Genomic DNA, 15,642 nt, shown 5'->3' with positions numbered 1-15,642 from the left:
ATTGAGTAAGAGTTGGAGAGAGGGTATTGTTTTGGGATCTAATCACAAATTGGAATATAGTATTTTAGTTTGAATGGACTATGTTTAAATATTGTTGAGTTTGTGATTGATGGGATACGACATGACTAAATATAAAAAAATAAAATAAAATAGAAGATTAGAGTCAATAGTGATGTAGAGATGAAGTCAAATTCGAGGTCCCACAGCCACATGATGATCCTCAAATCTTAAAACGATCAGACGGTAGCAAACAGTTCAAAAAATCAGATCACACCGTACGCAATCATCTCTCTTCTCTCTTCACTCTCCTTTCTCTCTCACATTCCAAAATCAAAATTCAAGCTTCTCTAACCTCAACACTAATCCTCATCTCTCTCGTTTAAATCCCCTGCTTAAACCCCACTCTTAATCTCTCCCTTTTCTCTCACTCCCCACTTCCCCATTTCCCCATTTCCCCATTTCCCCCATCTCTCTCTCCCTCTCTCCTCCATCTCTTTCTTCATTTCTTCCCATCCCCTTCTGGGTTTCGCCATTTCTTAGGGCTGCTGCACCAGAAATTCGCTTTATGACAGAGCGCGGGAAAGTTTTGAGCTAGATCTTTAATGGCGAGTAGTAACCACATTAACTCCACTGCTTTTGGTGGGGATGTTCTTGACTCTGCTAAGCTTGGGCTTTCCTCCTCTGCTTCTTTCAAGGCTGCTCGAAAGAAGCCTAATGTTGCTGCTCCGCCAATTTCACGTGCTGGGTCTGATGTGGATGACATTATTACTCTCTTGCACGGCTCTGATCCAGTCCGTGTCGAGCTCAATCGCCTCGAGAATGAAGTTCGAGGTCCTTTCTCTTTTCTTTCTTTCTTTCTTTCTTTTTTTTTTTTTTTGTTTGTGTCTTCTGCTTTTGTCTTGGAATGCTGGTGCAAAATGGTTGTTGTTCATATGAAATTGATTTACTATGTGGGGAGGGAGGTGGGTTCTTTTTAGTCTTTTGTTTTGTTGGGATTGAATTTCGTGTTTTTTCCATCTGGGGTTTGTGTTTTATTCTTTGCTTCTCCAGATTTGATGTGTTTGTTGCCTTCAGATGTTGGATCGATTTTGAATTTTGTGCATCTACATTTTGGATAATTTTACTTTTCTTCTGGAAAATTGTATTGGAGCTGGGAATCTATCCACCTTGGAGAAAATTAATGATGGAATTCTGCAATGTATGATATCAAGATTGAGCCAGTGTATTTGCTTACGAGCAAGCGGAATTTTCTGCATCATGATTTCATAGTGTTTCCGATTTCATTTTTTAACCTCGATATTTTCTTGATATATATGCATGTCTTCTTCTGTAGATGGGATTGTTTATTTATATTTTGGGTTTATCAGTTCATAGTTGAGGAAACCACTTGATATGGTTGAAGTGAATTTCATTGTGTTTTGCATTAGAAGAAGGCAATCCTTTATTTTCTAGCTTAATGATGACGGTGTTGCATTTTCTCCTAAAAATGTTTGCAGGATTTTTATTTATTCGTTTTTTTTTCCAATTTTGGATTAAAAAAAACCAGCAGTCTATTTATATACATAATAAAACAGGAACACAAAACTTCTAGAGATCACAAAAAAATATTTATGGAAAGCATCATTGGGTCAATGACCAAAATTTCTACGTGAGCTCTCCAACTGGGAGATGGTAATCCTGTAACATTTTTTAATAAATATTTTGCAAAAGTTCCTAAATTTTACGTTACCCTTTTTGTGAATAGCTGATCAATACTATATTTGTGCTGAAATTTATCAAACATTAATGTTGAAAGGATCATTGTGCAAAGAACTTTATGGCTGAGTTCTTTTATAGTACAACGTGCGTTTCTTGATATCTCTGTGAGGTGATCCTATCTGTTTCAAGCTTTAATTAGTTGTTCTCTTTGTCACTTGTGTTTGGGCAACTAGTTGCTCATTATTTTTGTTTTATTGTTCAACTTTTGAACTTGGACTGTCAGATTGTACTAAACGCTATTAGTTCTGGGTCTTCAAAACTTGTTTTGAGTGAGGGTTTATTATTTTATCACTGGCGGTATATTGACCCCTACACCTAAGGAGGTTGAAATGGAACTGCCATCAATTATGTCTTTATTATTGGAGATTGTTATTGAAAGGACTAAATTGTGTGAAAGGAATATTATGATAAGATTGGCTGTACCTGAAACATAAGGAGCCAACGTATAAGTTGGAAATTTTCGAGAAAGCATTTGAACTGATATTGAATTCATGTCACCCCAAAAAATAATTAATTTTCTAATCAAAATTGTAAATAATCTTTGCTGCATTCTTACACTATGTCATCACTCAACAATGGTAAGTGTTAGGTTTTTACACGTTAACTAAAATTTGTTATTGCTTTCAGTCTTTCACTACAGACTATTAATGACTTGCACATACCAGATTATAGTTTGTCTTATTGAAGATTACAATAAGGCAGCTTCTCACCAAATAATTTACCTCAGAGAACAGAAATTATTGCTTTTTTTTTTCTTCCATAACTGATTTTACGGCTCACATTACATCTTGCTTTCGTGCTAATGCTTGTTTTCATGCGTTGTGCAATGATCTTAAGCTTATCTATTACTAGTACTTACAAGTAATAGTAATAGGATTGCATCCTTTTAAATGACCATTCTATATTGCATGTATTGTATTTCTTATTCCTTATGGCAAAACTTTTTTAAGTGTTGGAAATGCTAAACAGTCTTATTTCATGTTCGAAGAAGGAAGCATGACAAGAATGAGAAGATTCTTAGGTTTCTATGGCAAGTACTATTTTTTTGGCAAAATATTACAAGAGAGTAATCTCACACCTGAAAGGGTTAAGAAAGCGATGGGCTTGAAGCTCTACAGAAGTAGCTTAGGATCCCAATTTGAATAAAAGAAACTAATCCTAATCCTAATAGACGAGGAAGATTTGAATGATGGAAAAGAAGCCTCGGGAAACTCTCTCTCAGCCTGAGCATTGCAAAATTCCAGTCCATCGAAATGTCGATTGTAGAAAAGTGCAAATTAGTTTTTGTTTGAATTCTGATTTCAGTCACCTTTTTGTCCAACAATCGGGTACTTTGTAAGGTTTGAAGGTTGCAGATAAAGAGATTGGGATTCAAGTCTCTTGAAAAATTCATTCAAAACTTTTACTCTCATATTCAAGAAAGAGCAAATTTTTTTGATTGATGTTGTTAGCTTAAAAGTTAACTTTTCGGATGTTTTTTCTTCGCCATCATGATTATCAGTGGAGGGCAAAGATCTTTGGACAAAAATTATTTGGGTTGGATAGTTTTGAAGTAGCTGATTGCCTCTTCTTGATGTTCTCTTCTTTCAAATCAAAGCATATGGAATTCAGAATTTCAGTATGAAGTGGGCGCTTTTTGTCAAAGTGTTTATATTTTCTTTGTATTAAGCTCTCTACTGATGTTTCAACTCTCTATTGCTTTGGTTCTTTCGTTGTTTCTTCTTTGTGGTCACTTATTGGTCGTTTTCCCTTTTGTATTGCCCGAGTTTATCTTTGTTTGAATGATTTTGTCTTTTTCTTATTTTGCTCTTAGTATAATACTCTTGTACTTTGAGAATTAGTCTCATTTATTATTAATAAAGAGGCTTGTCTTCGTTTTTAAAAAATTAGATTAATTTTACTGTAATACACTATGCTTACTACATCATGCTCAAAAAACTTGTCCTTGAGTTTTAAAATGAAAATGAAGGTAAAAAAAAAAAACGTAAACCACTTGAACGGAAACAACCTTGAAAAACCATCCTTTATGTTCAACCATCTCAGCCTTGCCAGCGATTTCGCTAGAATACCTGCATTTTTTCAATTCCAAACATGGCATCTCCCACATTGCTTCACAATCAACTTGAATTAGGTTTTCAAGTTTATTCAAATAAGTTTGCCCACGAGTATTCTCTTCTTCTACCTCTTCAACGACTTTGATTTTGACATCTCTTATGTTGTGGAGAGATTTGTGGGTTGGGTCACTTTCCTCCATTTTCAACATTGGTCTCCTTTCCAATTTGAGTCTCACAATCTCCAATTTAAAAGTATTTTTGTCGATTTTGTTCCCACAGGTTATTTCTTCTTTAATTGGTTTTTCATATTCTTCAACTTGATCCCAATTTGCTTGTCTTCTCCGGATGATTTTCACTTCAGCATCAAGAATTTTGATCGTGTTGTCTTCTTTTTTTGAAATTTTGTGTGGGCTCCCCGATTTTTGTTTATCGTTTTCTTCCTTGCAGTAAATTTCTTGAATTACGCCTTTTTTAAGTTCTTGCAAATGTTTTAAAAACTACTCCACGTTTTGAGTTCTCTCTCCCAACAAATGTTGGATTTTCTTGACTTCCTTCTTCATTTCTTTGAAAACTTCATGAGTTATGTACAGATTGGGTGTTCTTGAATAAGATTCTTCATCATAATTGTTGTAGGACCAATTCTTGAATTTTCTTTCATATTTCTCAGGCTCTCTTGGTTGTTCTCTATAATAATTTCTATTCCAAATTGTAGTAGTTCTCCCATAAAATTTCATTCTTGCATAATCTTGATAAATCTTTGGTTTTTTTTTTTTGAAATTTTAAGGGTACTCCCTTGTTAGATGTGTGTTGTTCGGCAACAAGCACAACTCACAAAGCTCCTTCTTGTGATCGGTGACGAATAGTTTCTCGGTCTCCCATCTATGACAGTCAACGATGGTCTAGACGTCTGCGCTGATACCAAAATTGATTTATACCAAATGAGAGAATTTTATTAATTTTTAAAAGTTGTGAATACAAGAAAACAAGTACTCTATCTATAATTGAAAAGCAAACCAATCCTAATCCTAATTAATAAAAGAAACTAATCTTAATCCTAATTAATAATAAAAACTAATCATAATCCCAATAAATAAAAGGAAATAATCCTGATCCTAATATATTAAGGATTTGACTGCAATATCCTATTTCTAATACATCAGGCATAAAACTTTGAGATTGTATTTTGTAATTGAGCTCAAAGAGTCAATTTTGTGTGATTGTAACAATTTTTTCTAACGATGGAGTTTCTTTTTGGCGGGTTGTGGTTTTTCTCCAATTTTGGAGTTTTCTTGTAAATTCTTGTGTTTCTTATTTTATTTGCTTCTTTTAATTTTTTTGTCATTTTATTTTTGCTTATTTCTCCGTAGAAGTGGGAAGCTTTTATCCCCCAACACATTGGACCATTGGATCCTATTTAATACATTTTTTTATGAATACAGATAAAGAAAGGGAACTCGGGGAGGCTCTTGCTGAAGTTAAGTCATTAAAAAATTCAGAACGGCTCAAAGAAAAGGGGGTTGAAGAGGTACTACTTTAGTTTTGTAGCAACTGTCACAGTTATTAATTCATTATGAATCAAAATGGAATACCAACAAAAGCATAGCTTAACTAGTGGCCCCCTTGATCCAAAGGTCTTAGGTCCTGATTCCTATACCCCATAAATTGTTGAACTAAAAAAAAATAATGGAGCAGGAAAATTGACAAATTGCTGCTTTCGAAGAAAGCAATCATGGTGGCTTTCCTTTTGTGGTATATTTTCATAAAAGTTATGGAAGTAGTTAATATATTATTGATGGTCCATGTGTTCAATTGCATATCCAACATGCTATTGATTTTGCAAACTGCAAGCCATTCTTTGATGTTTTCTTTTATGACATTTCTTCAATGTTTAATTTACAACCTTTGGATTAGTGATACCTAATCTTTGACGGTACGAAATTAGTTAGTAGATTATACTCACCCTCTATTTGACTCATATTTTCAGTTAACAGACGAGTTGAAGAAAGTAGATGAAAAGCTGAAGGCGACTGAAGCTCTTCTGGAAAGCAAGGTAATGTATGAAGTTGATATTATCTTTTGATAGGTGTTCATAGTCCCATAATCATCCCCTATTATTACACCCACTAATGCCATTATTTTTATTGTGAGTGTAGAATCTTGAGATCAAGAAGATTAATGATGAGAAAAAAGCTGCATTGGCTGCACAATTTGCTGCTGAAGCCACCCTTCGAAGGGTGCATGCAGCTCAAAAAGATGATGAAATGCCTCCAATTGAGGCCATTATAGCTCCATTGGAGGCAGAGCTTAAGCTTGCCCGGTTGGAGGTATAATTAAAACTTGTCTTACATTTTTCATCCGAGTGTACATTGCTATGCCATTACAACGTTTTTTTTCAGCTCCATGTACAAGTCCAAGTCAATGGGAGTGATTATTTGCCATATGTCTTGGAAAAGAAAGATCTTTTGAACCTTGGAATGCTTGTCTGGTTTCTAGGTAGCAAAGTTGCAAGACGACAATAGAGCTCTAGATAGACTTACAAAGTCCAAGGAGGCTGCTCTACTTGAGGCTGAGAGAACCGTCCAGATTGCTTTGGCAAAAGCATCGCTAGTTGATGACTTACAAAATAAGAACCAAGAGTTAATGAAGCAAATTGAAATATGCCAGGTTTTTCGATAACACAAAAGTGCTTGAGTAGTTTTCAGGCCACCTCCTTAATTATTGGTGTACACTTAGTTGTTAAATATCTGACAGAATGCTTTAGTTTAACTTGCATACTCCACAATGGTAGGAGGAGAATAAGATACTGGACAGGCTGCACAGACAAAAGGTTGCAGAAGTTGAAAAGCTAATGCAAACTGTCCGTGAGCTAGAGGAGGCTGTCTTGGCTGGTGGTGCAGCTGCCAATGCCGTGCGTGATTACCAACGAAAAGTGCAAGAGATGAGTGTAATAATCCTGATTTAAATTTTCAATTATTTTCATTCTTAGTACATGTTACGAACTTTCCCATCAACTTAAAATTTTCTTGCTTGTATAGGAGGAAAGAAGAACTTTAGAACGTGAGGTAGCTCGAGCAAAAGTTACTGCCAACAGGGTTGCTACCGTTGTGGCTAATGAATGGAAAGATGCAAACGATAAAGTGATGCCAGTAAAACAATGGCTTGAAGAAAGAAGATTTTTTCAGGTATGTCATGGTATATAAACATTGAAATACCTGGAATGAGTTTCGTAATTTAGTGTTTAAGTTAAATTTATAGGTATTGAACTATTGAGAAGGCTTTAAACAATAGAATGAACTCAAGACAGTACAAGTTCTTACATAATCATTAATCCTTAAAGCTCCATTTCTTTTACATTATCTTTTTACACTTGGAATTAGACTTAAGTTGAAGATGTGGAATTGATTTTTCTTAAAAGCTTCTACAACTTAGACAAATGGGTTCTGCAGACACTGAAAGAGAATGTTGTGACAACTTTTGAAATAAAAATAATTCTAATTATAATAATTAAAAGAAAAGAATATAATTTCACAAAAATTCTCTCTCTCCACCCACCCCTTTCCTGGCAAAGCTCACCACCACCTCCCCCATCTTCCTGACCACCATTGTCATCTTCTTTTTCAAAATACACCCCCGTGTTTCCATTTTCAATGTGACAGCATACCCCTTGCACACTAAAGCTTGCAATTGGACCATGATTCTTTGTTGCAAGTATTTAGGTGCAGTCCAATACCTAAAGGCTTCTTTTCTTTAGCTGAAAATGAGGCATCTTCACCCTCCCTTTCCCCCTTTCTCTAGAACAAACACCAAAAACCTGGAAACAAAATCAAAACTGCAATAATTCCTCTAATTATAGGCCAAGTAAACAAAAGTACAATGCAGATTCAAACAAAGAAACGTCTAATTAGGTTTAGAAATAGAATTAGGATGCATTTTCCCCTATCTTGATACTTCGATAAACCTACCCCTCCCGAAAGAGAATCAGAAGCTTGAAGAAAGGGGAAACTTCTGCCTATCTGCAGAATTTCTCAAACGGAAGCGTTATTCTACAGTAGTGATAATGAAAGGTGATAACATCTTCAAATATCCAGAAATCCAAGAGAAGCTAAGTACAAAGATAAATACATCAATTGGTCATCATCTGTAACGTCCGAGAATAGGAGGGAGACATGAATGAACTGGTATCACATCTGAATGAGAGAGATCCAGAGGACATGACTATACCAACAAGGTGCACACCTTCCTTTTTGTGGCTCGATCACATGAACTTCAAAGTTAAGCATGCTTAGCTTGGAGTAATTCTATGTTGGGTGACCCCCTAGGAATTTTCCTAGGATGCATGTGATTAAGGACAAAGCATGCTGAAAGGACTCGTGTTGGTTTGTGGGGAGAATTTTCACTCTAGTAAGCCTTTAAGAATAGTAAAGATGATGCAGTCAGGTCGCAGGAGATGCAGGGGAATGTCGGAGATCCGAATTCCAAATCTTGGTCCTAATCATGGGCCTGGGGTCTTACATCATTGGCAGAATTGGTAATATAGGAGGATTTGAAGATGTTATTAACTTGTACCCGAGGATAGTGATAATGGAGACATGAAGGTGACATCTGCAGAAGCATTTGGCTATATCATATTTGGTGACAAGGAGGTGGTATTGGATGGGAAAGTAGTGGTATTGAAGAAACCTGTTCAATTTGTGGCGGCCAACAGAGGAGTGGGAAGAACATTTCTTTTGAAAATCAGTATCACGTCAATTTCTTAGAAAGTAGGGCACACATTGTGGACACTTTTTTTTCTTTGATATATTAGTACTTCTTTATAGATAAAATCATGTAAATTTAACTTAAAAAACAAAATGTGCTTAACTAAACACACGAAGTTTAGTAAATTGACTATATTTAAAATTAGTTAAAAATCACTATTGATCTCTGAACTTTGATATAAGTAAGAATTTAGTCTCCAAACTTTCAAAAGTAACGATTTGGTTTCTGTAATTTTAAAATGGAATAACTTAACCCCTGCTTTCAAACTTCCGTCAATCTCTAATGCTTCTGTTAACTTCTCTTTCCTTCTCATCACTTGTTTCTCTCCTGTTCTAACCTTTATTCCAAGTTGCTCAACTCCGGCAATAACTCCTCTTCACTTCCCTTCAAGACAAAAGACGCTTGAACTTATTTGTTAATTTTGTTTCTCTTTCAATTCTGAACTTGACTAGTCTTTTAATTATTTTTGTTTTATTCTTTTATTGGAGAAATGAGTTTATAAGCTTTAGGTAAATCTCTTCATTTTTATGAACGTAACAAAAATAGATCTTTAAATAAGGATTATGAAATTTCCTTTATTTTTTTCTCTCTTTGTGACAATGTTCTGCTGTTGACTCTTGAATTTGAATTAAAAACTTGAAAGTATAATTTTTTCTCCCTGCCAGAAAGAATAAAAAAAGTTAGAGCCTAGGAAACAGAAGTCATGGATCAATATAAGCCCGGATTGTTTGTATCCTTTTCTAAAAATGTAAGCCGAAAATCCTGATTGAGATTCAGACGAACAGCAAAGAAATGGACTATTTAACTAATGTTCTCAATTTGTTGGTGCCGTCCTACAAAAAACTGCACAATGGAGAAGAAGAAAGAAGTGAAGTTGAAGAAATTTCATAAATGAATGTATGTAAGAATGGAAACACTGTATTTCTTTTAACTTGGACTCTTAAGCTATTAGCAAATCATTAATAATGGCAAAACAGAGCTAAGGAAGAAATTCTTAATATCTGTGGGGGCGAACTGCTGTCTAAGGCCGAGAATTTGAGCAAAATTAAACTGCAACTCTACAAACTCGTGATGAATTAAGTACAAGTAGCGATGTTTTAATTTCTAAGATAAATGTGATCATTTCATAGTAGTTAAAGAAATTTTTTCCATGAACATGGATTTTGTTTTTGGTCCATGTTGCTCTGTGTCCCAAGAGACCGTTCACAAAGAGTAGGGACTTTTGATTTGCAGCCTCTGTCCCTGTTTATAAATTATATATATTGCTTACCTGTGGAATCCTAGTTTTAAAGCATTTGAAAGTTCAACCCTTCTAAACAGTAGAGTAACAAGAATCGAAGGAATTTGAAAAAGGGAAGAGAAGTTAATGGAAGGGTTAGAGATTTGAGGAATTTTGAAGGCAAGAATTAAATTGTTAAAGTATAGGGAGTAAATTGTTACTTTTCAAAGTTTAGGAACTAAATTGTTATTTTTATCGAAGTTCAGGAACCAATAGTGATTTTTAACCTTTAAAATTGAGCAACTTGATCTATAAAAGAATCTCAAATTTTCCCCTAGTTTTCAGCTTAAATAGTTTTCAGTCATGCCTAGCCATGTCCAAAATTAGATTTGTTCTCCCAACATGTTTGTTAGTGTGTCAGACACATCCAAAGAGGATTCTGACGTATCCATGTTCGACATTTGTGGAAAACCAAGTGTCCACGCTTCATAGATTTGGGGTTTATAATCTAATTTGAAGGCCTATTTCTTCTGCGTCGAAATAGAATCGGAAGTTTTTTTTGTCAGAAAGAAATACCAACATCTCATGATATGCACTTATAATCCTCGGGAAATTTGGATTCTCATTATACAATTGTGGTTTTTTATGTTTATTTATTTTTTAGCTTTTAATGATTACAATAATTGGAAAATTTAATCATAATAATACTTTGATACTCCCCTTCTCCTGTGAGCTTGAAAACGTGTAGAAGGCTAAAGAAGTGGAAATTAATTTTAATTGGAAAGGGAATTGCTTTAGAGGGCTTCTAACACTTGACTTACTGTAATATTATGTTAAATCTCCAGTCAACCCATGAGCTTAAGCTTTTTTTAGAGAAGGAATATTTCAATTTTTCAATGAAATGTTTCTTCTCTAAAAAAAAAGATTTAGTCAATGGGTTCAATTGATGTGCCCCTCGAGGGGTTTCAAGAGATTTCAAGAAATGTAATTGTTTATGAAAGTACCAAAAAAAAAATCTGTGTAAAAATTAGGAAGAAAATCAATTTAGACCCCTAAATTGTGTAGGCTTTTCCATTGGAGGAAACCATCGCCGAACACTTTTCAAGAAATCAAGAACTCAACAGCAGATCCTTGGAAACTGCTCATAATAAGGGTACTAACTAATCGCAACTGCCAAAGAAGGAGGAACGATGGGTAGTGCTGCTTAGAAATTGAAGGGGATACCATGAACAGTATCCATGGTTGTATGTCTTGGGAAGTTAGAAATTCAGGTTTTCTATGGGAGTAGTCCAAATGTGTGGATGCAACAGGGAGTGAATGGTACTCAGTATAAATTCAGTTTATGGAAATGGAGATGGAGCAAAGCAAGTGTCGGCTCCTTTGTAACTTAGTTATCTGGCGGGAATGGAGTGACTCTAGCAAGTAAATAGGGAATCTGATGTATTATTCTTTTCGTGTATTTGTGTAGTTGATCTGTAATTGTTTATTTTTCGTATAAACTAACTTATAGAGAATACTAGGGGTGTAAGTCCAATCCGAATAACCCGACAACTCGGACTACCTAACCCATATTATATAGGTTGGATTGTGTTAGTTTAAAATGTGGGTTGGGTTGGGTTTTGGGTTGGAGATTGAAAAATTCGGTTCAACCCAACCCAACCCAAATTAATAATATATATATATATTTATTTGTTATTTAATTAATAAAAGTAAAATTAGGATTATTAATTTGTTAAACGATCGTGTAGGAAGTTAAATAAACGTATGGAAAGTTAGCCGATCGTGTAAAAAGTAAACGATCATTTGAAGGTAGAAAGCTAAACAATTGCGTTTGAGGGTAAACGATCGTTTAGAAAGCTAATGTTCGTTGGGTTGGGAGTGAAAAAAAAACAATAACCCGACAATCCAGCCCACCCCATATTTTGCGGGTTGAGTTGGGTTGGAAAAGTAATTTGGGTTATTCGGGTTGCCAACCCAACCAACCTGAAAATATGCTTCTCAATCTAACCCAACTCAACACGTTTACGTCCCTAGAAAATACGATAAATATTTTGTGTAAAAAGTACTCCTAAACTTTTAAATGTTGCAATAATAATGCTCTTAAAATTTTCACTAGAGTTCAAAAGAATTCTTACCATTGGTATATGGATGGAAACCATTATCTATGCCCTCAACATTGTACTTCGTTTCTATATTACCCGTGTACTTAACATGTAATTATGGCCCTTGCAAAGAAAAGAAAGGAATGGTTTCCATCCATACACTAAAACAGTGGGGTTGGTGCCTCTTCTCCTCTTATGACTAAGTCTCTTCCTTTTGTTGCCATTTCTGTTTGTAAAACATTTTAACATTGCAGTTCAGATTAAGTTTGAACCTTTTACTCCTGAAACGCCCGTAATGGTTTGCAATTTTGAACTTGATCGTAGCTACATTATTGGAGGATATACTTGTGATAGTAAAACTTGTTACTTAAGTCCGTGTATAATAGCTATATTACTCAAATTACATTACGTTGACTTGCATACACTGCAGGGAGAAATGCAGCAACTTCGTGAAAAACTAGCAGTTGCTGAGCGCACTGCAAAAGCTGAAGCACAAATGAAAGTGAGGAAAATCAACTTTTTCAATAATTTATTGGTGGTGCCTTGCGAACCATTTACAATTTTTCGTGGTGTTTGTTGATTGGCAACTTAGGAAAAATATCAATTACGCTTCAAGGTTTTAGAGGAAAAGCTTAGATCATCTAATGGCAACCCAAAACTTGCTTTGGAAGTAAGAGGCATAAGCACAGGAGTTTCCAGACGTCAATCTCTTGGAGGAGCAGAACTGACTAGACAGACCTCAAATGGTTATTTATCCAGAAGACATACAAACTCACACACAGGGTCGCTCCAATCAAATAGTGCCAGTGCATTGTTGAAGACCACAAAGATCTCTTCTAGATCATTTGACGGTGGTAGTAGATCACTGGAAAGAGACAAGCTTGTACAAGATGTGGTGGTAAAAAATAATTCAACCAAAATAGTCAGTGGTGAGATTCAATTTTCCGAGACAACTGCTCCATATGAAGAGAATGAAGATGGTATCGGAATTGAGAAAACCAAAACAGAGCAAGAAGATCTTGTTTCTGGAGCATTGTATGACATGTTACAGAAAGAAGTCATAACTCTTAGGAAAGCTTGCAATGAAAAGGATGTAACCCTTAAAGACAAGGATGATGCAATTGAGGTGAAGATTATTCATTCATCTCTATTCTCTAGTATTTCATGCATGTAGCTTATTAATTTATTTTGGTTTTGTACAGATGTTGGCAAGGAAGGTCGATACTTTGAATAAAGCAATGGAAGTTGAAGCAAAGAAAATGCGAAGAGAAGTAGCTTCAATGGAGAAGGAACTTGCAGCTTTGCGTGTAAGCAGGGAAAGCGATCAAAGGCCACGACGCCAGAGTGCTCCCAGGGGGGCTGTAGTTGGTTCTCAGTCACTTCCTGTCAGGTGAGTTCCTTTATTTGTGCAAATCCTAGGAGACGCTTATTTATGCGATTAATGATAGTAACTTTTTGAAACAAATAACTAAGATCTAAAAGCACAAAAAATATGTTTGTGCAGAGTATGCTGCCTTGCTACCCTGTCCATTGTATTGGTGCCCTTATTTGTTTATAAAATGGATGGTTTCTTAGAGGGTGTTTGGAGTGTTGAATTGATTGGAGTCCGTGGTTCTTTTAATCTGTGGGTCATGACAGTTCATAGGTTTGAATAGTTTGTGTTTAAGTTGAATAGTTTGTGTTTAAGGTGTAAACTATTTTAGTATGAGTTATAATAGTCTTTGTTTTGAGTGCAGATTATTTTAGTCTGAATAAGAATAGGAAACACCACATGGCCATACTATGACAAAGACAGAAAGAGGGAATGAGCAGGAAATAGTAAACACTATAACAGATGGAAATTTAAAATAGTAACATTGTAGATAATTGCAAGTTATAATAGTTGGAAACATCAACTAATATAATCGGACCCCAAACAAGGAGTGGACTATAATAGCTCCCTCTAGCTTTAAGTAGTTGGAACATTCTTTTTAAGAGATATTTTTACATCATTACTCTTTTTAAGAGATATTTTTTTACATCATTTGATATCAAACTATCTTCATAACGATGTACTCACCTACTACTTTGATGTGAATCTTGATAGTATTTACACAGTAGATTCATTACTTACCCCTTTTATTCAAACCTTCAACTTTCCAGGAATGTTCGAAACAGATAGGGCGTCAACATGGGATTAAACATTGATGAAATGACTTATCGACTGCATTGTCAATATAATTGTATTTTATTATGTCATAAAACTCTGCTCTTCCTTTGGCTCTTCTCATTTGAGCAATCCATGTCAAGTTTTTATCTATTTGTAAAGAAACTAACATGAGTTTTTCCAGGAATTCATCCTGTCCTGTATATTTTTGTACCATTGGTATGAAGAACAGAAGAAAAAGAAAATACAAGTTAAAAGGGGATGCCATGAATATTAAGTGTCAGGTGATGAATAACTTTGTAATCTGTGGCCTAGAAGTGGATTGAATTTTTGACATGAACTGCATACACTGATTATTATATTATTATATTTGTTTTGATTATGTTCTGCTTGTTCTTTATTTCTCAAAGAATTTAGCTGGATGGTTATTTATCGTTCTCTAGATCTATTTTTCAGGAAAGATTTCAAAATAAAAAACATTTCTCCGATGGCCATTATCTTCTTAATTTTGTACGTTGAAGGTAAGAATCAGGTTTAACTAATAATAAACATTAATTGGTTCTAAATCACAAAACTATATGGAGTATTTGGAGATTAAATTTTGAAATGGGTTGAGTGAGCTACAATAAATCACTTAGCTTTTTGAGGCATAAGTTGAGAAAATGTAGAAAATTGAATATTTAGCAAACCAAAATAAAACAAAAAATCACAAAAGAAGTAATTTGCACAGACCCTATGTAAAACATAAAAGAAATCCTAGGATTTAAAAAGAAAAAAAACAAAGTAAAACTATCTATTATTACTGATGCATTGTCGTAATGGTCTCAAAAGTTGAACAGAAATGGTAAGTATATAAAAGAAATATTTAGAGAAATCACTTGCTTCACATGATTTTACCTAAAATAATTTTACATAAAATGTCTTAAAGTTTTATTTATTTTTTTAAAATTAAGATTGTGTTGTTTTAGGGCTTTTTATCCTTCCCATCAATTATAAAATAAAAATGACTTTTGAAAATATATCACATTTATTATCTATTTTATAACTTTCAAAATTAATGTAATAAATAATTCAAATTTATACTTGCATTTAATACTAGAATATTATTTATTGAAAATTTTATTTTAATATGGTATAGAGTTGAATCTAATATAGTAATAGTATATTAATTAATTTCTACTGTGACTATTCAATTTCATCTCCACCACACAATCAAAATATTTTTTCCACCTTTTCATCGATTAGTTTTGCTCTATGGTCTTTCTGATTTTGTTCTTTCACCTTTCCATCTTCTTCAAGTATATATGATAAGTGCAATTTTTTTTTTCATTCATATTTCTTTCTTCTTTTTTCTTTATGTAAATTTTGCCATATATAATTCATGTCTTTTTTCTTTATGTAAATTTTGCCATATATAATTCATGTTTAAATTTTAGTTGAAGTGTCCCGTAAACAAAAAGTAAAGTGAATTTATATTCCAATCATCTTCAAATAATTTTTGCATGTTATTAATTTTTGTTTCTTAAATGTGCCCTCAAACCGTATATAACCTTTCATATATAAAATATTACAATAACAGTGATACACATATTTTGATATATTATG

General features: G+C 34.1%; 1 protein-coding gene across 1 annotated transcript; it reads left to right on the top strand.

The window, feature by feature from the left end:
- Positions 1–368: 368 nt before the first annotated feature.
- LOC101220054 (microtubule-associated protein 70-1) lies at positions 369–14,419 on the top strand. The gene is made up of 11 exons (XM_004144286.3): positions 369–831; positions 5,252–5,337; positions 5,797–5,862; positions 5,966–6,136; positions 6,306–6,476; positions 6,601–6,756; positions 6,848–6,994; positions 12,322–12,393; positions 12,484–13,017; positions 13,094–13,281; positions 14,034–14,419. Exons 1-11 carry the CDS (start codon positions 603–605, stop codon positions 14,050–14,052), a joined length of 1,839 nt encoding a protein of 612 aa, XP_004144334.1. The 5' UTR covers positions 369–602; the 3' UTR covers positions 14,053–14,419.
- The last annotated feature ends 1,223 nt before the right edge of the window (positions 14,420–15,642 follow it).

This window comes from Cucumis sativus, chromosome 4 (genome assembly GCF_000004075.3).
Source record: "Cucumis sativus cultivar 9930 chromosome 4, Cucumber_9930_V3, whole genome shotgun sequence".
In the NCBI taxonomy this organism is placed as follows: domain Eukaryota; kingdom Viridiplantae; phylum Streptophyta; class Magnoliopsida; order Cucurbitales; family Cucurbitaceae; genus Cucumis; species Cucumis sativus.
This window is presented reverse-complemented; position numbering and strand designations above follow the sequence as displayed.